General features: G+C 38.6%; 1 protein-coding gene across 2 annotated transcripts; it reads right to left on the reverse strand.

The window, feature by feature from the left end:
* Positions 1–1,263: 1,263 nt before the first annotated feature.
* pkp2 (plakophilin 2) lies at positions 1,264–17,901 on the reverse strand. 2 transcript variants are annotated; one of them, XM_085386833.1, is made up of 13 exons: positions 17,492–17,901; positions 11,886–11,956; positions 9,703–10,322; positions 9,476–9,614; positions 9,158–9,365; positions 8,758–8,935; positions 6,700–6,817; positions 5,961–6,122; positions 3,807–3,989; positions 3,360–3,513; positions 3,063–3,255; positions 2,228–2,309; positions 1,264–1,479 (listed from the first exon to the last, which is right to left on the reverse strand). In XM_085386833.1, the coding sequence occupies exons 1-13, from the start codon at positions 17,673–17,675 to the stop codon at positions 1,420–1,422; spliced, it is 2,352 nt and encodes a 783-aa protein (XP_085242959.1). In that variant the 5' UTR covers positions 17,676–17,901; the 3' UTR covers positions 1,264–1,419. The 2 variants fall into 2 exon arrangements, with proteins under 2 accessions (XP_085242959.1, XP_085242957.1); XM_085386831.1 differs by lacking the exon at positions 17,492–17,901 and adding an exon at positions 14,384–14,762.
* Positions 17,902–18,530: the final 629 nt, after the last annotated feature.

Genomic DNA, 18,530 nt, shown 5'->3' on the forward strand with positions numbered 1-18,530 from the left:
AGCGGACCATTTACTGTGGTGCTAATCTTCCTTTGTTTACTGTCTGCAGTTTTCTCATAGGGAAATGAAAGCTTAGGGAATACATAGCAGACTGTGGTCATTTGTCATTCTGTAATGCAAAGCTATAGTGAGTCATATAAATATTGTATGAGCTGTAATATTCTGATATGTTCTTAAATAAATGAGGGAGACAACGAGTAGTAGATTTGATATATTTCTGGTGACAACTCAAACTAGTTTTCTTTTCTTTTTGTACATAACAGTTTAAAAGTGGCCCAAACAATCTTATAAACTAATACTGGAAAATCAAAACTATGTCAGTGTGTGTTGTAATATATCTACCAAGCTACATGCACAATTTCTAACACAGCATAATGTAGAAACTACTATAGAACAATCTGCAAAGCAAATTCAAGGCATTTCTTTGTGACCAGTTTCTGACCGTACTCTAAAACACATTCATAAGAAGTTGGTCTCTCATTTTAGCTCTAAAATAACCACATATCAGCTCCATAAATTGGTATCAGAATTCTTTATGATGTACACCTTGCTAGTACCAGGTTGGAACCCCTTTTGCCTTCAGAGATGCCCGTGCAGGACAGCATGTGCAAATTGTAGCCTCAGTTTCCTATTCTTAGGTGACGGATGCGGCCTCCTGGTGCAGGTCGAAGCAGTCTATCCGTTCTCCTCAGACATCAACAAGGCATTTTCACATAGAGAACAGGTTAACAATCATTTGAGCCACGGTAATGAGTCTTTGAGCGCATTCTGTATTCTTTAATGTACAGCTTCATTTGGTTTGTCTTAAAAAAAGAACTTCTTCATTTTAAAGATTTCATTTGTCTTACAACATCGACTATTATAAACTGACAAGCTGCCGTTATAGAAAGGAGGGGGAAAAAAACCCATACAACATAAACAGAAAGAAATACTTCAAATTTCAATAGGTGTCTTATGATTAGTGTAATTTCTGCTATAAAAAACATTCTACATTCATCTGTCATTTTTATCATAAGGCACTATAACAATGATATGCTACACAAGGATTATTAACAACTAAAAGGTGCTTTAAAGGTCACAAAAAGTGTGGTACAGTTCTTCATGAATCAGCAGGTTTACCTCTTTTTAAATAAAACATCTCATTCATTTTGTGGTATCAGAAACATACATTTGAGAACATGAATCCAACTAATGCAAACATTAGGGCAAATAGCTGGAGAGAGATTTCCAAATATATAACAAACAACCAAAAAAAGTCTATCCTTTTTAAAAAAAAAAGAGTTTCAGTGTTGTTTCCAATGTTTGGTTGTAGCATGACAAAAAACCCCAACAAAACAAAAACAACAGCAATAAAAAAAAAAACCAAACAGTCGCTACATACAGATGAGATGAGATTTATGAATCCACGGCTGAGTTTCATCAGGAGCTCAAAGCTCTTTTTGTCCTTGCATTGACGAAATCGTATTTCTTGAACCCCCGCTGTTGAAAAAGTGTAGGTTAGCGTGCTGTATTTCAGACGTTCAAAAAACATAATGTATGTCTTCTCGCTGCACCGAACTAAAAACTTAAATATCAAAAAGTTATTTAACGAACTGAATGATGCAAATGTGCAGTTTAGTGCTGTGGAATACTACAAATTTTGATATCGATCTGATACTAATAAATATAGGGGCAGTATTGCCGATATCAATACAGACAGCGATACTTTTAATCTATAATGGTGGCTTATATAAGAGAGAGCAGTGCGGCATGAGTTATGAGATGAGTCATGACCAATTTGCCAATTCTGAACACACTAAAAATACTACTTTTCTCAATAATTAGTTAATAGAAACATTTCAGCATGTTCAAGCTAGTGCATGTCTGACCTATATTTTTCACTTGGCTACGTACTTAACATAGAAACAAAGTATCAGTCCTGTCATGCTAGTATTGATCTGATACCAATATCAGCTTTGGTATCGATACTATGGATATTTAGATCAATCCTCTGAAAGACACAGCTGAATAATGTAACATGCAGCAATGTATCAATAACTAGCAGCTCAGTTCTTTGTTTAAATTAAACAACTTAAAGAGGAAAAGAAGCCATTTCAACCCTCTAAGCCTAAAACACATTTTTTAAGTGCTGAGACAGCAACTTAAAGTGCTCATAATGAAGTGTAAAGACATGAAGAAAATCATGTGCAACATGATATGATAGGATGCGATGTGTGCAGGAACTCACTTTCTTGAGGGTCTCATGGACTTCATTGTTTTTCCATATTTCGTGCAGCAGAAGGCACGCTGCCTTTTGCATACGACTGGGTCTGTAACGAGGAGAAGGAAAAGGTAAAAATAATACATGCTGTTTTTCTGAACCGTGAGTACTTTTACTTTTTATGCTTATGGTGAACTTTGGATTGACTCCAAAAGTGAAGCAATCCTCATAGATTCCTTTGCTAAAATTACACAATTTATATATTATATTATTGAATTATATTTTGGCCTCTGTACTTAACTTCCACCTTCATAACAACTAACCTTCACAACCATGCCTGTTTGGATTTTGTCAAGACTCTAAAATAAATCGAGGGGCAGCATTAATTGCTTCCTGTCTTCTTGGCATCACTTCAGACAAAATTGAATGTGCTTGTTGTGTGTGTGCCCCTTTTCCACGCTTTTTAAAAACTTCCAGTTGCATGAATTCTGGGCTTTACCTTTTCCCGCTAGTACGATTCTAGCATTTGTTAGTATGTTAATTAGGCATGTGGAATGTGGCATGCACCCATACAACCTACGAAAGCAGTTCCCTCATAACTTTGCGCTAGCCTGTTCATAACTTTGCATGGCTATAGCATTTATTCACATCAGTTTTTTAATTATTCACTTTTATCTGAAGTACCGAGACTCTGAAGAAGTTACTTTATGTTATTGCTACTTAAAGGAACTAAATACAATGGATTAGGTAAATAATGACATAAAAATAAACTAAACAAAATAATGGCACATATATCATTATCTTGCATTGAACATACAACTTCTCATGTCTTGTATCTGAGTGGTTTAGTAATGTAACTAACCCTTTGTCTGTCTTGCTGATGTTGATGATCTTTGGGATGCCGCGGTTTTCGATTATTGCGTCGGCATTCTTCGCATCACTCAGGCACAGGTAAGTCAGGATTTCACATAAAGAAATCGTCACCTCACTAGTCTGGTTGACGTCGGTGCTGTCAAAGGGCAGCATTTTCACCATCTCTGACAACACCTGGTTTGCTTTAGGAGTAAAACAAGTCATGTAAAAGAGCCGTTCAAAAGTGCGGTTTGTGGTCGTGGTGGAACGATAATGGGAAAAGCTTAGAGGAGACATCAAAAGTTACCAATGGCAGGACGAAGTTGATCGTAGCGTGAGATGTTTTTGATTAGAGATACAGCAGGTATCTTTAGATTACTACTTTCACCGTTTAAAATTTCCTTAATCTTCTCAAGACCATTTTCCCGCTGAACAATGATAACGGCGATGCCTCTGTTTATCTGCAGACCACAGAAAAAACATTTTAAATATGTCTTACATGTATGACTTTAAAATACATATACATGTAAATATAAATGTGCTAAACAATACTAATGCATAATGATCAGGTGGCCAAAACAAAAGCTGTTAAATCTGTTAAGCTGTCAAACAGTATTCCAGATTAATCTACCCTTCATTTGACTCATACATACATCTAATAAAGTGCCAGAGATACAGTAGACACACTTGCCTCTTTTCTGCTTACACATCGAACCTATAATTAGATTAAGAGCTGAAGTCCTTCCCATCTTACCTCGTGTTTTCCAGCTGTGATGTTCTGCAGAGCACCAATGGCAGCCTCCTTGATGGTGTCATTTGTACTGCAGGCCATCAGTGATATGTACATCCGCACAGTGATCGTGTCCCACAGCCACTCTATGCCATGGGGGTTGGGGTTGGGCTCGGGCTCCAGCAGGGGGTGCTGATGCACTGCATACTGAGAAGAAGGAGTTTACGAGACAGACTCCAGGTATGTGGGTCCAGTCGGTTCAAATTTACAACAAGAGGTGGCTAACCGTGTTAGCAATTGATTTTATTCAGTATGGACATCTAAAGACTGGTGGTGCATCCATTTTTCCACATTTTCATATTGGAAGTTTAACTTCCTGGCAACAGTTTTAGTGCAAAAGACATACTTATACAGCTTTAGGAAACCAAATCCACGCATCCAGATTTAATTCTTGTAGGAGGCAGAATAACAATCACTGTTAGAGCATCATATTGAAGCCCATAGTTTTCAAAAACTATGCAGTCAGTAGTTACAACTTCTCATTACAGCAAATACCTAACCAACCAGTCACATGGCAGCAACCCTGTATATTTAGGCATATAGACATAGTTTAAATGATGTGCTGAAGTTCAAATTGAGCTTAGGAATGAAAAAGATAGATGATTTAAATGTCTTTGAATGAGCACAGTTGTAGCTGCCAAACTGGGCTGGTCTGACTACTTCAGCAATTACTGATCTTCTAGGATTTTCCCACACAACCATGGTTTACAGAGAATGGACCAAAATAGAAAAAAAATATCCAGTGAGCGGCAGTTCTCGAGGCTAAAATGCCTTGTTGAGCCAGGACTTGTTGATCTCAGAGGAGAATGGACAGACTGCTTCCAGCTGATGGAAAGGCAAAAGTAATTTTTTTTTGTAAATTTTAAATAACCGCTCATTACATCTTAGGGTGCAGAAGAGCATCTCTGAAAACGCAGCATGTTGAATCTGTTGGCTGCAGAAGCCCACACTCCTGTCAGATAGGAACAGGAAACTAAAACTACATTTCACATAGGCTCATTAAGATTGGACAACAAAAGCCTGGAATAATGTTGTCTGGTCTGATGAGTCTGAATTCAACTCAGATTATAGTGTAAGAAATTGGCGCAAGAAACATCTACACTCTCTTGTATAAAAGGTTCAGGCTGCTGGTGGTGAATGTTTCCTGACACACCTCAGATCTCTTAGTAACAACTGAGCATTTTTTAAATGCCAACATAGACAAAAGGTTAAAGAGGCTTAGTGTTATTTAAGATAACACTAAGTGTTTCCTTAAATAAGGACCAGACACATGTTTTGATTTAGTAATTTTTTATCTGATCAGCAGCCATTAACCCAGTTATTTCCACATTAATGTAGGATTCAGAGCACATAAAAGCTGCCTGAGAGTTCAGAGGTCTTATAAAGACTTCTATAACTGTGTAACTGCTACTCATAAGCTGGACCTTGTATGGCATTTTTACTCTGACTTGTTTTGTTTTTGCTTTGTTCTGATGTTAAATGTGATTTTGTACCACTAACAGCATGTCTTCGTGGCCAGGTTTCCCTTGGAAAAGAGATGTTAATCTCAAGGGACTTCCTAACTAAATAAAGGCTCATTAAAAAATGTCAGCAAATATCAACAAGAATTTAACTGATAGCTCAGGATGTGTGTGTTTTAAGCCGCTTTAGCTTGTCTACCAGATGTAAAATTGCAATCCACCTCCTCACCACTTCCCCCTTTAATGCTGCATTTGACTTCATTAATGTCATGTCCATTGTCACTGATGACTGCTTTGTTGCTACACACATGCAACTGCACGGAGGTGTCAGACCAGAACCGTAGCATCAAATAAAATTACTGCAGATGGAAAAAACAATCATCTTTTGAGAATTGTGCTTCTGATTGTCATGCTATGTAGAGCTATGGCTAACTTACATAGATAATAGCATAACAGCAGCAACACTGGCGCACCTGGTAAAGCAGTAATGTATAATGCATGATTTGTTTGGATGTTTCTCACCACCAATATAATACAAGAGAAAGCTAAATGAGCATGTTCTAGTAAAGATGATTAAAGATGTTCTCTCACACTCGGATATTAAACCATAAGAACGTCTTTTGTGTTGTCAGGGTCCATTAATGTGTAAAGAGATTACCTCTGTGATCTTGGCACTGCGATAAGAAAAACAGCCCAAAGTCTTTGGCTGCGAATCCAAGTCTTGGCGAGACTCTGTGAGAACCTGGTCGTTTTTCTTCAGAAGCTCTGACTCAATCTGATAAGACAGGTTGTGCAGGATACAGACGCAGTTCTCCGTGCTCTTCAGAGTAGATTGAGATGTAGATGAAGAAAGAAAGTAAAAATTGTCTGGCAAACAATTTAATAACATATGGGGACACAACAGAAACATAGAAGGGAATTCTAAGAATTCAGGCAAAGTTTACATCTGTTTGAAAGTTGTGGAGCTGAAGTCCTTCCCAAGAGAGCATCCGGCAGTGACAGGAAGTACCGGCCATGAAGATAGAAGACAACGTTCCTTTAAACTGTGTTAAAAGTCATTGTGGTTTTGATTTGACGTGTGTATACATTCTGTCTGTGACGTATGAAGGGGCGTCGTTAATTCAAACCCTGATGCTATAAAAATCTGTGTATGCTTTGATTAAGTCGAAGATTAATTCCTGTCTGCATACAGAATGGTCTTCCCACGCGTGTATTCATTAAAATCAATTGTTTGACCAAGATCATCTGGACCTGGTTGTTTGTACTCTCCTTCCTCAATTATGTGAACCTTAACAAAGTACAAGTAAAAATCATTTGTGAACATGTAACAAAAGTGTTGTAAATCAAAGCAGTTTGCCGTGACGCAGACACAGTGAGGACAAATGTTTTCACTTCACCTTGTCATCCATCTTACGGTTAGCTACGGTTCCCCGGATGTAGTAGATCAAAGAATCGATGAGATTGTCACAATTCCTCATTGCTTCCCTGACATATCGGCCTGCGGAACTCAGATTTCTAGAAACAAAAATGTGCCAATTAGATAAGCCCATTTTAATAAAGTCAAAAGTGCTATAAAATATTTTTCTGTCATCTACACAGTTGTGCAAATTAATGGATGCACTATTTTGGACATCTTTCCGATGCCCGTGGCAATCACAGAAAAATTATATCACAGACTAGTAAGACTAGCCTGTTCTTATGCAGCCCAACAACAGAGGGAAATAAATATGAAAATTAACATTCAGAATCCCCACAAGAGGCTCTTTGTGCAGCCATGGGGAACTCCCTTATTTCATCCACTGGGTGCTCAAAAGGCTTTAGAACATGATAAGGAGAACTCGATAACACTGGGTCAGAGAGGACTGAATGATTTCAGTTCAGCAAAGCCGGGGAAAGAGAGAACTCGATGAATAATTGAGTCTTTCACTCTTTTCATCTGGCTATAGTTGCCAGGGGAGCAGTGGCTCTTATATCTCCTGCTTTGCAAACAGAGAGATGATGTGTGTCTAAATAAGTCCAAAGCAGAAGTACGAGGCATAATCTCAGACCCCAGTAGATAAACTGTGGTTTGACATAATCACATGATAGTAAAGAAACTGTATAAAAATGGATGGTAGTTACTCTCTTGCTTATTATAATTTTAGTGACTAGGCAGTTCCAGACACTTTCACAGAGCTGCTAGATGAACCCCAGATGTTTCTTAAATCAACCATCATATGGTTCTTCTGCCCTTTGCACGCTCCTTCAAATTCTTGTACTGTTCACCTTTCTCCATCGGGGTCTCTACACATACCCCTCTAATCTACACCAATGAGAAAATTGACAATAGCATTAGTTCAGGTAGACCAGAGAGCCAAGCCTAGTGTCCTATCCTGGTAGATCAGCAGTCTACTTTGTCTGATGGATCAGCTGATACTCTTTGTTTAGGTTGCTTTTGCATCTTCAGTCATTTCCATCCCACATTGTAAACAAACAGTAAAAAACAGAAAATGTGCTGGTAATTTTCTGCTAATGCATTACCTATTTTGCTTGTTTGTTTCGCACAGAAATTAATTTTCATATATGGTGAAATGGAAAAAACACTGCATAATGGAAAAAACCACAACAACCTCTTCCAACCACCAGTTTCTGACTTAGTCACTGTCATCTTAGTTGTCACTGATACCCAGGGTCAGTGCCAAAGCTTATAGAGCAGATGGAGAAATAACTTTTATCTGAAGACATTTGGCTCAGTTTACTTTTAGATTTCATGAAGATTGAAGCCAAAAGTACATTGATACTGTTAAATGAGCACAGGTACCCTTGCACTCACATATGCTATATACAAAAGACAAATATATATATATATATGCAATAGCTTACTGGCAATGTGAGAGTTTAGCCAGATCCAAAAAAAAGCTGGAAAGCATTTTAAAAACACAATGTAACTATGGGCAGATCTAACAAACACAAGCCCCTGGGGTTACTAAACAATACTACACCAGGTTTTCCATTTATGCCGATCCATCTGGAGGCCCCAGATCAAATCTATGTCACACAGTACATAGACTGATTTCGGTCATTATGCAAATGGAGGAGTTTAAATTACATCGTATATATAAGATTGGGGAAACCTGCAGTCAGCTGAGATTGAAGAAGTCACTTGGATGAGTGACAAAACGTTTCTCCCACAAAACGCTTCGTCCAGATGAACAGAATCGACTTTTGGAGGGTCACACAGTATAAATCCCTGGAGTTTGAGGATGTAGGTGATAAATTCAGAAGCAGAATAACTTTTTGTCCTTCAGAAATTAAATGCTATGATCCCAAACAATATCTTCTGATCTGCTGAAATCTTCGACCTCTTCTGTTTATAATCAGCAGATTAAGTGACACCTACAGTAGTTTTTGGTTTATCCCAATGAAAAACATCCCAGCAAGTACAGTTTTTTCGCAGCTAACAAAAGAGAACCTACCGCAGGCAGCCGGTGGCATTGATGAAAGTTTCATCATCCACTAGCAGTTCATCTTTCGGATTCTCGCCTTCAAAAATGCCAGAACTGGGAACAAGAACGGAGCGGCTGAGAGTGGATAAGGCATGATGTGGAAAAGCCTCCTTCAACATGTCATGAGAGGAGAGGTTCCACAAAAGACCTGTGGGAGAGATTGAGATTTAGTTTTTTGCAAGGAGATAAATCACAAAAATATAAATAAGCTAGTGCTGCATTGCATATATGAGTCTCAGAGCATGATTTCATATGTATCAAAGGCAATGTTTATTTAAAGCGAGCAAAACCAGTTTTGACGAGAGCTTGAAATTTGCAAACCTAATCAGATTAAAATTAGGACATGTAGTGTGTTTAAACACAAACTAACCCGTAAGATGCCGCCTGGTCTCCTTATCGCGGCTGCTATTCAGTACAGTAGGAATCAAAGACAAGCCTGCGTTTTCCTTAACATTAAGCTTATTTCTATCGTTCTCATAAACAGCATTACGCAGCGCCCCGGCAGTGGCACGCTGCACTTCTTCGCTGTCATTGTTAAGTAGAAACATGAGCTTCTCAATCCCGTTCACATGGCAAATCTGGAGAAAATAGAGAAAGCAAGAATGGACCAACGATTGACGAATTCATGTATCAGGATTTATAATCGCTCTGCATCCTTAACACATAAAATACCTGTGATTAAACATACCTTGCCTCTAGCAATGGCACTCTTGAAACATTCATTTTGTATGAAACTGGTTGCACAGATCAGTTTTTCCTCTTCATTCTGGGTCAAAAGCTGCACAGCCTTCTCCATTGTCATCCTCGGAGACTTGCTTACTGACATCCTGTGTGAAAATCCACAAATGTTTCAAAATGTAGATTATCAATACAGGATCATATTGAAATAATGAATGTACAGAACAAAGGTCTTACAGTTTTGTGACATTCTGCACGTGCATCTGCTTAATGGGTAACTGCGTTGCTGCCCGCCTGCCAGCATCCGTCTCCACACTGCTGACAGAGGGCGGGTATGAGTTCACTCTAAGGGATTTATAGTGGCCCCTTTCCCTCTTCTGTTTTAGCCCGAACATGCTATCCTTAGGCTGGATAGAACTAAACACGGTGTCACCATTTCTTCTCTGCATTTTTTCTGTGAAAGTTGGTTTCACAGTACTTTGTCTGTAAGTCCACTTAGAACCATATTCTCCATTTTTCCGAAATGCAGCATTTGCAGGTACAGATTGCAATCCTAAGGTCTGTCTAAACGTCCTTTGCTGGACGTTCCCTCGTGCAGGTGTGTATGCACATCTCTGTGTGCTATGAGGTAAATCTGAAAAAACATGGTGGTGAAAGGAAGCTGACTTTGCCAAGTGAGTGCCAACTTTGGGTGAATGACTTGATACAGAGGGGGTGGGCATCCCAGAATAAGTACTGCATTTAAAGTGCCTATGAGGTTGCTCTGGGCTTGACTGAGGGGACACTTCCAGCCTCCTGGATGGTTTGCGGTCATGGTCGCCAGAGAAGGAGTGACTGGAGAAGGACGATCTATTTACCTGTGAGAAGGAAAAACAAAAACAGCTTTAATGCACTGGCCTGGTTACCCTGCTCTTTCACTGTATGGGACTTTGTACTTCCATTTATATACTTGGATGTCATTATAGTCAGAAATACACAGCACAGCAACTACTTGTGCAAAAGGTCATTATGATGTCTTGGTAACCCCACCCCAATGCTTTATCACTGTGCACGAGTGAACAGAACAAACTTCAGCACAAAGAAATACTGATGCGGTTTAAAATATATGACTTATTCCTTTAATGCGTTATTGTCAGAAACAGCTCCATATAAGATAAGATAACTCTTTATTGTCATTGCACTAAAAAAGAGTTATCTTATCTTATATGGAGCTGTTTCTGACAATAACGCATTAAAGGAATAAGTCATATATTTTAAACCGCATCAGTATTTCTTTGTGCTGAAGTTTGTTCTGTTCACTCGTGCACAGTGATAAAGCATTGGGGTGGGGTTACCAAGACATCATAATGACCTTTTGCACAAGTAGTTGCTGTGCTGTGTATTTCTGACTATAATGACATCCAAGTATATAAATGGAAGTACAAAGTCCCATACAGTGAAAGAGCAGGGTAACCAGGCCAGTGCACACAAGACTCACAAACTAGTACAAGTATAATCGAGACTTTACATTCAGAGTTCAGCTAGAAACTTACAGATCTGAAACAGAAATTTTAAAATTCCTCCACAAATCATGACGTCCATCTGTGACATGACAATCAAACAATTCAACTGGTCTTCTTTTGCTAGTTTCCAAGTCTTTTTAATACCCTGAGCCATAATGCGGTTTATGTGACAAGTAATATGTTTTGATGTGCAGTTAATTAAACTAATAGTCTGTTCAGGAAGTCTGTGCTCCAGTTCTGGTGAGTAAAATGCTAATATTTTATTTGCATGACACTTAGCATTGGTGTGTAACGTAGCACTTGCTCTTGTTCAAATACACTCACTTTTGGCTCCAACAACCAAAGATGCCGATGGCTGTAACGCTTAATGCTTGTCAACAACTGGGCACGTCCATGTTTTTATACATAATCTATCCTTTTACCCTTCTTTTACTTTCTAAGGCAAAAAGAGCTTTTTATTTTTTCAGTATTAAATTGCTTTTTTTTCCCCTTCAAGCATCCACGCACATAAAGTAAACACTGTTGCATAACAGATAAGATACGAAAAGAATACAATGATTTATTATTCAACAGACTTGGGTTCTGTGAGCATGCATAAAGCAGCAGCAGGATACCACAGAGAACCATTTGCCTGTATTCAAATTATGGAGTACAATATTTAAAGTGCAGTACAGTATGAGGCCACAAGTTCAAGTAGTTTGTCCTTTTATAATCATTCTGTACAGGGACGACTAAAGCAAGCATGCTGAGCTGAATGCGCTTAATATCTGTGGAGGAATCTGCATACTTCAGATCTGTATTAGCTCTAAAAAAACAGAAGCGAGATGAATATTCTAGTGATCGATTAGGATGACAAATGTCCCCAAAATGTTTGGGTGCATGTGGCGGTGCATAAGAATAAATAAAGGAGAGTCTTACCTTCGTGTTCGTTAAAAGTCCATCTGCATCATTTAAGCTCGCTGTTTCATATTTCTGTGAACAGACACCACCTGAAACAAGTCAAAGAGGTTTGGTTAGTCCGTATGATAATTCCCGCCATGCCTGTTAGTGTTCTCATATCTGGATCGTGATTCCGACTCTGGTTTCCTCAGCTTTGAAAGGACAGTGCACACTCACGGTGCACAGCAGACATCTGTGCAACCTGCAAAATAAATGGCATCTAATTTAAAAAGAAGATGGAAGAGAGATGGCAAAGCAGTGAGATTAAATGGATCGGACATTAAATGCTATCTGTTAAATAATGTTTCATGACACATTAGGCACATTTGTATTATGTATCATTGAAAAAGTCCTTGAACTCTGAGCAGGTGTAACATCTGGTTTCCAGTTGGTGACTATCACAGCAGTAGAGCATGATTCACTTATCATTATCAGTGACCACTTGTGCCCTGTGCATGGGATTATTGTGATTCTGGGAGAGAAAATTCCTAGACATATTATTACAATGCAGCAGATATGTCAGCAGTACAGTGTACATTTTAGGACATCGTCAGGTCTCAGGAAAAAAGTCGTAAGGTATCAGGAAAAAAGTCGGGTCTCAGGTCTCAGACATTGAGACCCGACGTTTTTCCTGAGAACTGAGACCTTGCATTTTTTTTGTCTGAGACCTGACAACTTTTTTCCTGAGAACTGAGACCTAACATTTTTTTGTCTGATACCTGGCGACTTTTTTTCCCGAGAACTGAGACCTGACAACTTTTTTCCTGAGACCTGACGATGTCCTAAAATGTACACCGTACAGCAGACTTATTATAGGTTTGTATTTTCTAATTAGTTTGGTTTTTGTTTTTAATTTGGTTTAGTTCAAGTTGGGATGGATTTTCTTGTTTAGTTTAGTTTTTAATTGTTGGAAAATGTTTAGTTTTAGTTGGGTTTTTTCGTTAAGTATTATAAGGGAACATTTTAAAAGCAGTTGACTCTCAGTCTTCTAGACATTCGGAGTAATAGTAACTTTGAAATAATAATGTGAAAATTCTGAGCATATTTTAATGATGAATAAATGTGTGAATTTTACCTTCCACAATACTTAGTTAAAATGCACACACAGACACACACTTTTCATGTATTTTGAAAGTTGTTTTTTGGAGAGCTGGAATGTCAATGTGCCTGTCTCTAAATCACTTTGGATAAACTTCTGTTGTTTAAATATTTTCTAGTCTATAAATAAAATAAACAAGACAGCAGACACAAAACAGTTCAGAGATTTTCCTTTTTTTAAAAAACAAACAAACATGTAATCCATCCATCTTTTTCTTCTTATCAAATTCAGGGTTGTGGTGGTGCTCACCCTGAACCCATCACCAGGCTATCACAGGGCGCATACACAGAGACAACCATTCAGTCACATTAACGCCTGCAGCAAATTTAGAATTGCCTGTTAACCTAACATGAATGTCTTTGGACCGTGGGAACACCTAACACAGCCACAGGGAGAACACACAAACTCGAGAAGAAAGGACTCGGCCGGCCGGTGAATCCAAACCCAGGACCTTTTTGCAGTGAGTTGACAGTGCATTATAACAACGAAATATTTTAGGGAGAAGAAGTCACAAAATAAATAATGCAAATAATAAAAAGTCTTGTAATCCCCTTTAATAGCACTCTGCAATCTGTAAAGACTTGAGGGGAAGCCAGTAAAAAAATTCTTTCATTTTTATTTACAGGGTAGTGTTGACTCATGTGGTTAACCATCCGTCTAAACACACCTAACAAACCTTTTAATAGTCAGTGATGCTTCATAAATTCAACCAAACCTGTCCAGATACAGGCAATATTACTTTTAATTTTTTATAGTTGTCAAAATTGAATAGAAGACCTCTTTATTTTTGGCTACCAATACTTAATAAATAAGGTCATCAGTGGATGACATAGTAAAATTAGGTTCTGGCAGTTATCACTTTTAGGGAACTGCAGAAACCTGTTAGACAAGAGGATTAACTAGGAAGTGTGCATTCCACTTACAGAAATGTCTGTGTTTACACTAACTAGACTTCTAGTAAGCTCCCCTTAATGCAGAGCACAGCCTCAGGACAGACAAAGCAGGGTCTGGCAAAGGAAAGGGGTTTCATAGTTTACTTTAGGGGTTTCCAGCTTGGACCCTTTTGAAAGGGTAACATAGCCACCAGGGTGGGAAAGGAGGAAAAACTCTGTACTTCTATTATTATTATTCATATTAATATTGTTTGTGGTTATTATTATTCAGTAAAACAGTTGATAGTTCACTAATCTACCTGTACATGTCCCTGACATCCTAAAGTTTAAATATTAGATTTGGAAAGTGGGAGGAAGTTATTTTTGCTACCACTCTCATTCACTTCATTCATTAGTACTACTTCATTAGCTTGGCTTACAGTGCACCCGGTTTCTCCCAAATGCGTCAAAGTATGATGCTGATTCGTTTTCAAAATGAACATTACCATTTGACTGAGTCTTTTTAGACTTCCTGGACATTGTGAGCTGAACCTGCCGGTGAACCCGCTGATTCCGGTCCTCATCGGGCTGCGTTGAGGATCGCAGATCGGCCGGAAAAGCCAGGCTGGTGTCATCCAGCACAGAGGAGTCGTGCGCAGGTAACGCAGACTTAAAAAACGGATCGTCCATTGTGAACAACAAATGAGAGCAAAAGAAAAAAAAAAAACTCGCCAAGAGTCGAGAGGTCAGTTTTTCCTTTTAACCATATAGATAGGGATCCTGGAATAATAGTCGACGCTGCTTTGTTTCTCCCACTTTCCCTCAGCTAGGTACAGCCAGGAGGGCGGGGCTAAAGGCGCACCTGAGGTGTCAGGTGTCACCACGAGGACACGTCAGGTAACAATGTGTGAATGTAGCTGTGTGCTTTAATTATTTACTATTTATTTCCCTGCAGACTTTTTTTTTTAAAGTTTAACGGCCGTTTTGAAATTGTGAACTAAATTACTCAACACCAATCAACATTTTTAAAGATTCAGCTAACACTACTTGGGAAAACTGATATATTTGTCCAGCAAAAGTTTTGCCTATGTACACCACCATGATGGATTTTAAATCAGTCGATCAAGATGTGATTATATGACTTTCAGCTTGAACTCAAGAATAAATGTCTGCATTAACTGTGCAGGAAGTGCAGTCATTTTCTTCAGACGTTCGGGAGTAATTCGAGAGACTCAGGTCAAGTGCGTCATATTTGACACCCTTTTGGGTGAGTTTTATATCTCTACATCATCAGTGTGATAAATTGCACTCTAAATTGCAAGGTTCAATAAACACTTGAAATAGCTGAATAAGCTACAAACACTTTTTTTAAACAAAAAATTGGATTTTCTGGCCATTATTTCATGGTTCAGACTTCACAAGGATAATTTTAAATATGGAGCTTTTTTAAATAGTTGGATGAAAATCCTTTGTCATCAATAACTGCCTGAAGTCTAGAATCGATCAGATCAGGTGACCAGGCCATAGAAGAGCATCCTACTTCTTTGCCTTGGCACAAAATTCCTCCTGCTTCTTCCATCAGCAAACACTAGTGGCCCACTTCTACTTTCATCCATGTCAGTGCCATCACACTGCTTTCACCATGTTTGACAGATAAGGTGTTATGCTATACTTTTCTCTTATTCTTTTTTTCTCCAAGATGGAAAAAATCCTGTCACCATCCACTTTTATTAGCTGAAAGCGCATAATAATCCTAATGAAGGCCATCTTCTCATGCACAGACATCTCTTTGGGTAACTTATTTAAAAAGCTTTAGAACACAAATTCGGTTTTGTACTTTTGTTAAAACTCTTGAATCAAATCAAATCAAATCAAATCAAATCACTTTTTATTGTCACATCACATGTGCAGGCACACTGGCACAGCACATGCGAGTGAAATTCTTGTGTGCGAGCCCCACAAGCAACAGAGATGTGCAAACACAACAACACAAACGAGCAAATTAATTTTGACGTATTTTTTACTCCTCTGTGATAGTGTAGAGAGTCAAAAAACACAACAAAACTAACTGTTAGTACGGTGGGGACTTTGTCAGCAGATCTGTGTGATCTGCACTGCGCTGTTGGGTTCAAAGGAAACTGCTGATGGATACAAGGAACTGGGTCCAGCAGGTATGCCCTTCCAGACAAAGGAGCCGGCGTTTGATTTTCACAAGTTGTAAATTACGGCTACTAAAAAAACTTTTACAGCCTTGACTTTGATCAGTGAGAGCTCCGTCACAATCATAAAAAGCCTGAGATTTTATTCTGTGTGAGGCTGACTCGATTCTCAGAGACATTAGCCTGTATTCAGCTGTGTTAAACCTTATGGTAAAGCTGCACTCAAGGCTCAGGTACTTTGATAAAATGTGGATTTGCTGTACTCTCCAGACTGAGGGGCTCTGTAATAGTCACTCCATCGTGAAACTTTTGCTAAAGGTAATTTTTCAGCTCCTGTCACTGTGAAAACTGTCCTACTCTAGTATATCAGCTAGCAAACACACATACATACATACATATATAAACACAAACACTATGGCTTAATTTGACAAATAATTCTTACATATAAAAACATTTAAAAAACAGTATATGCTGCAATCAGTTAAATAAATCCTCAACAACTGTTGAAATAAGATTTTTCCTCTTTAATGCACTCTTCTCCAAAGGTCTTTCCTCTCCAATTCTTTAACCCACTTTCACATGAAACATTGCTGTGCATATTAAGATAAACAATAACAAATCTTTAGTTTGCCTTGTTTACAGTAAGACCAATCACAGATCAGCAAAGATCCGAGCATCCAACAGCATCTCAACAAGCGGAGGGAGATGTGACTGGGAGCTGTAGAACATCAGGATTAATGGATTCAAGTTGGGCTCACGTTCAGATTGTGGTCTGACACAGTCGCATGTGTTCAACTTCAAAACGGCGCGAGGTAAAGAATCACCGCCTCATGAGAATCTGAACAATGTAGGGTGCAGTTTGGATTTAGAAAGAGATTTTTCACATTATAAAACAATCATATTCTGAAATAAAACAAAGACTTTAATCAAACAGTGTTTGAGATGTTTTTTTCCACCCTCTCGCTCTACGATATAGACGATTAAAACACTAACATCAAGTTCTTTTACCTCCCATAAGGATACAAACTGTTTTCCTTTAATTTCCTTAATGCAGAGCACAGCCTCAGGACAGACAAAGCAGGGTCTGGCAAAGGAAAGGGGTTTCATAGTTTACTTTAGGGGTTTCCAGCTTGGACCCTTTTGAAAGGGTAACATAGCCACCAGGGTGGGAAAGGAGGAAAAACTCTGTACTTCTATTATTATTATTCATATTAATATTGTTTGTGGTTATTATTATTCAGTAAAACAGTTGATAGTTCACTAATCTACCTGTACATGTCCCTGACATCCTAAAGTTTAAATATTAGATTTGGAAAGTGGGAGGAAGTTATTTTTGCTACCACTCTCATTCACTTCATTCATTAGTACTACTTCATTAGCTTGGCTTACAGTGCACCCGGTTTCTCCCAAATGCGTCAAAGTATGATGCTGATTCGTTTTCAAAATGAACATTACCATTTGACTGAGTCTTTTTAGACTTCCTGGACATTGTGAGCTGAACCTGCCGGTGAACCCGCTGATTCCGGTCCTCATCGGGCTGCGTTGAGGATCGCAGATCGGCCGGCAAAGCCAGGCTGGTGTCATCCAGCACAGAGGAGTCGTGCGCAGGTAACGCCGACTTAAAAAACGGATCGTCCATTGTGAACAACAAATGAGAGCAAAAGAAAAAAAAAAAACTCGCCAAGAGTCGAGAGGTCAGTTTTTCCTTTTAACCATATAGATAGGGATCCTGGAATAATAGTCGACGCTGCTTTGTTTCTCCCACTTTCCCTCAGCTAGGTACAGCCAGGAGGGCGGGGCTAAAGGCGCACCTGAGGTGTCAGGTGTCACCACGAGGACACGTCAGGTAACAATGTGTGAATGTAGCTGTGTGCTTTAATTATTTACTATTTATTTCCCTGCAGACTTTTTTTTTTTTAAAGTTTAACGGCCGTTTTGAAATTGTGAACTAAATTACTCAACACCAATCAACATTTTTAAAGATTCAGCTAACACTACTTGGGAAAACTGATATATTTGTCCAGCAAAAGTTTTGCCTATGTACACCACCATGATGGATTTTAAATCAGTCGATCAAGATGTGATTATATGACTTTCAGCTTGAACTCAAGAATAAATGTCTGCATTAACTGTGCAGGAAGTGCAGTCATTTTCTTCAGACGTTCGGGAGTAATTCGAGAGACTCAGGTCAAGTGCGTCATATTTGACACCCTTTTGGGTGAGTTTTATATCTCTACATCATCAGTGTGATAAATTGCACTCTAAATTGCAAGGTTCAATAAACACTTGAAATAGCTGAATAAGCTACAAACACTTTTTTTAAACAAAAAATTGGATTTTCTGGCCATTATTTCATGGTTCAGACTTCACAAGGATAATTTTAAATATGGAGCTTTTTTAAATAGTTGGATGAAAATCCTTTGTCATCAATAACTGCCTGAAGTCTAGAATCGATCAGATCAGGTGACCAGGCCATAGAAGAGCATCCTACTTC

The sequence above is a fragment of the Rhamphochromis longiceps genome, linkage group LG17 (genome assembly GCF_057381845.1).
Source record: "Rhamphochromis longiceps isolate RC_006_pf linkage group LG17, R_longiceps_female_GT1.1, whole genome shotgun sequence".
Classification (NCBI taxonomy): domain Eukaryota; kingdom Metazoa; phylum Chordata; class Actinopteri; order Cichliformes; family Cichlidae; genus Rhamphochromis; species Rhamphochromis longiceps.

What these genes read in the sequence shown, in the direction of transcription:
- pkp2 (XM_085386833.1), bottom strand. Translation starts at nt 17,675, where the DNA reads ATGGACGATCCGTTTTTTAAGTCGGCGTTACCTGCGCACGACTCCTCT. An exon ending in GTGCCATTGCTAGAGGCAAG is followed by an intron (nt 9,366 to 9,475) that starts GTATGTTTAATC and finishes TATTTTCTCCAG; the next exon opens with ATTTGCCATGTGAACGGGAT. An exon ending in TCCATGAGACCCTCAAGAAA is followed by an intron (nt 1,480 to 2,227) that starts GTGAGTTCCTGC and finishes CTTTTTCAACAG; the next exon opens with CGGGGGTTCAAGAAATACGA.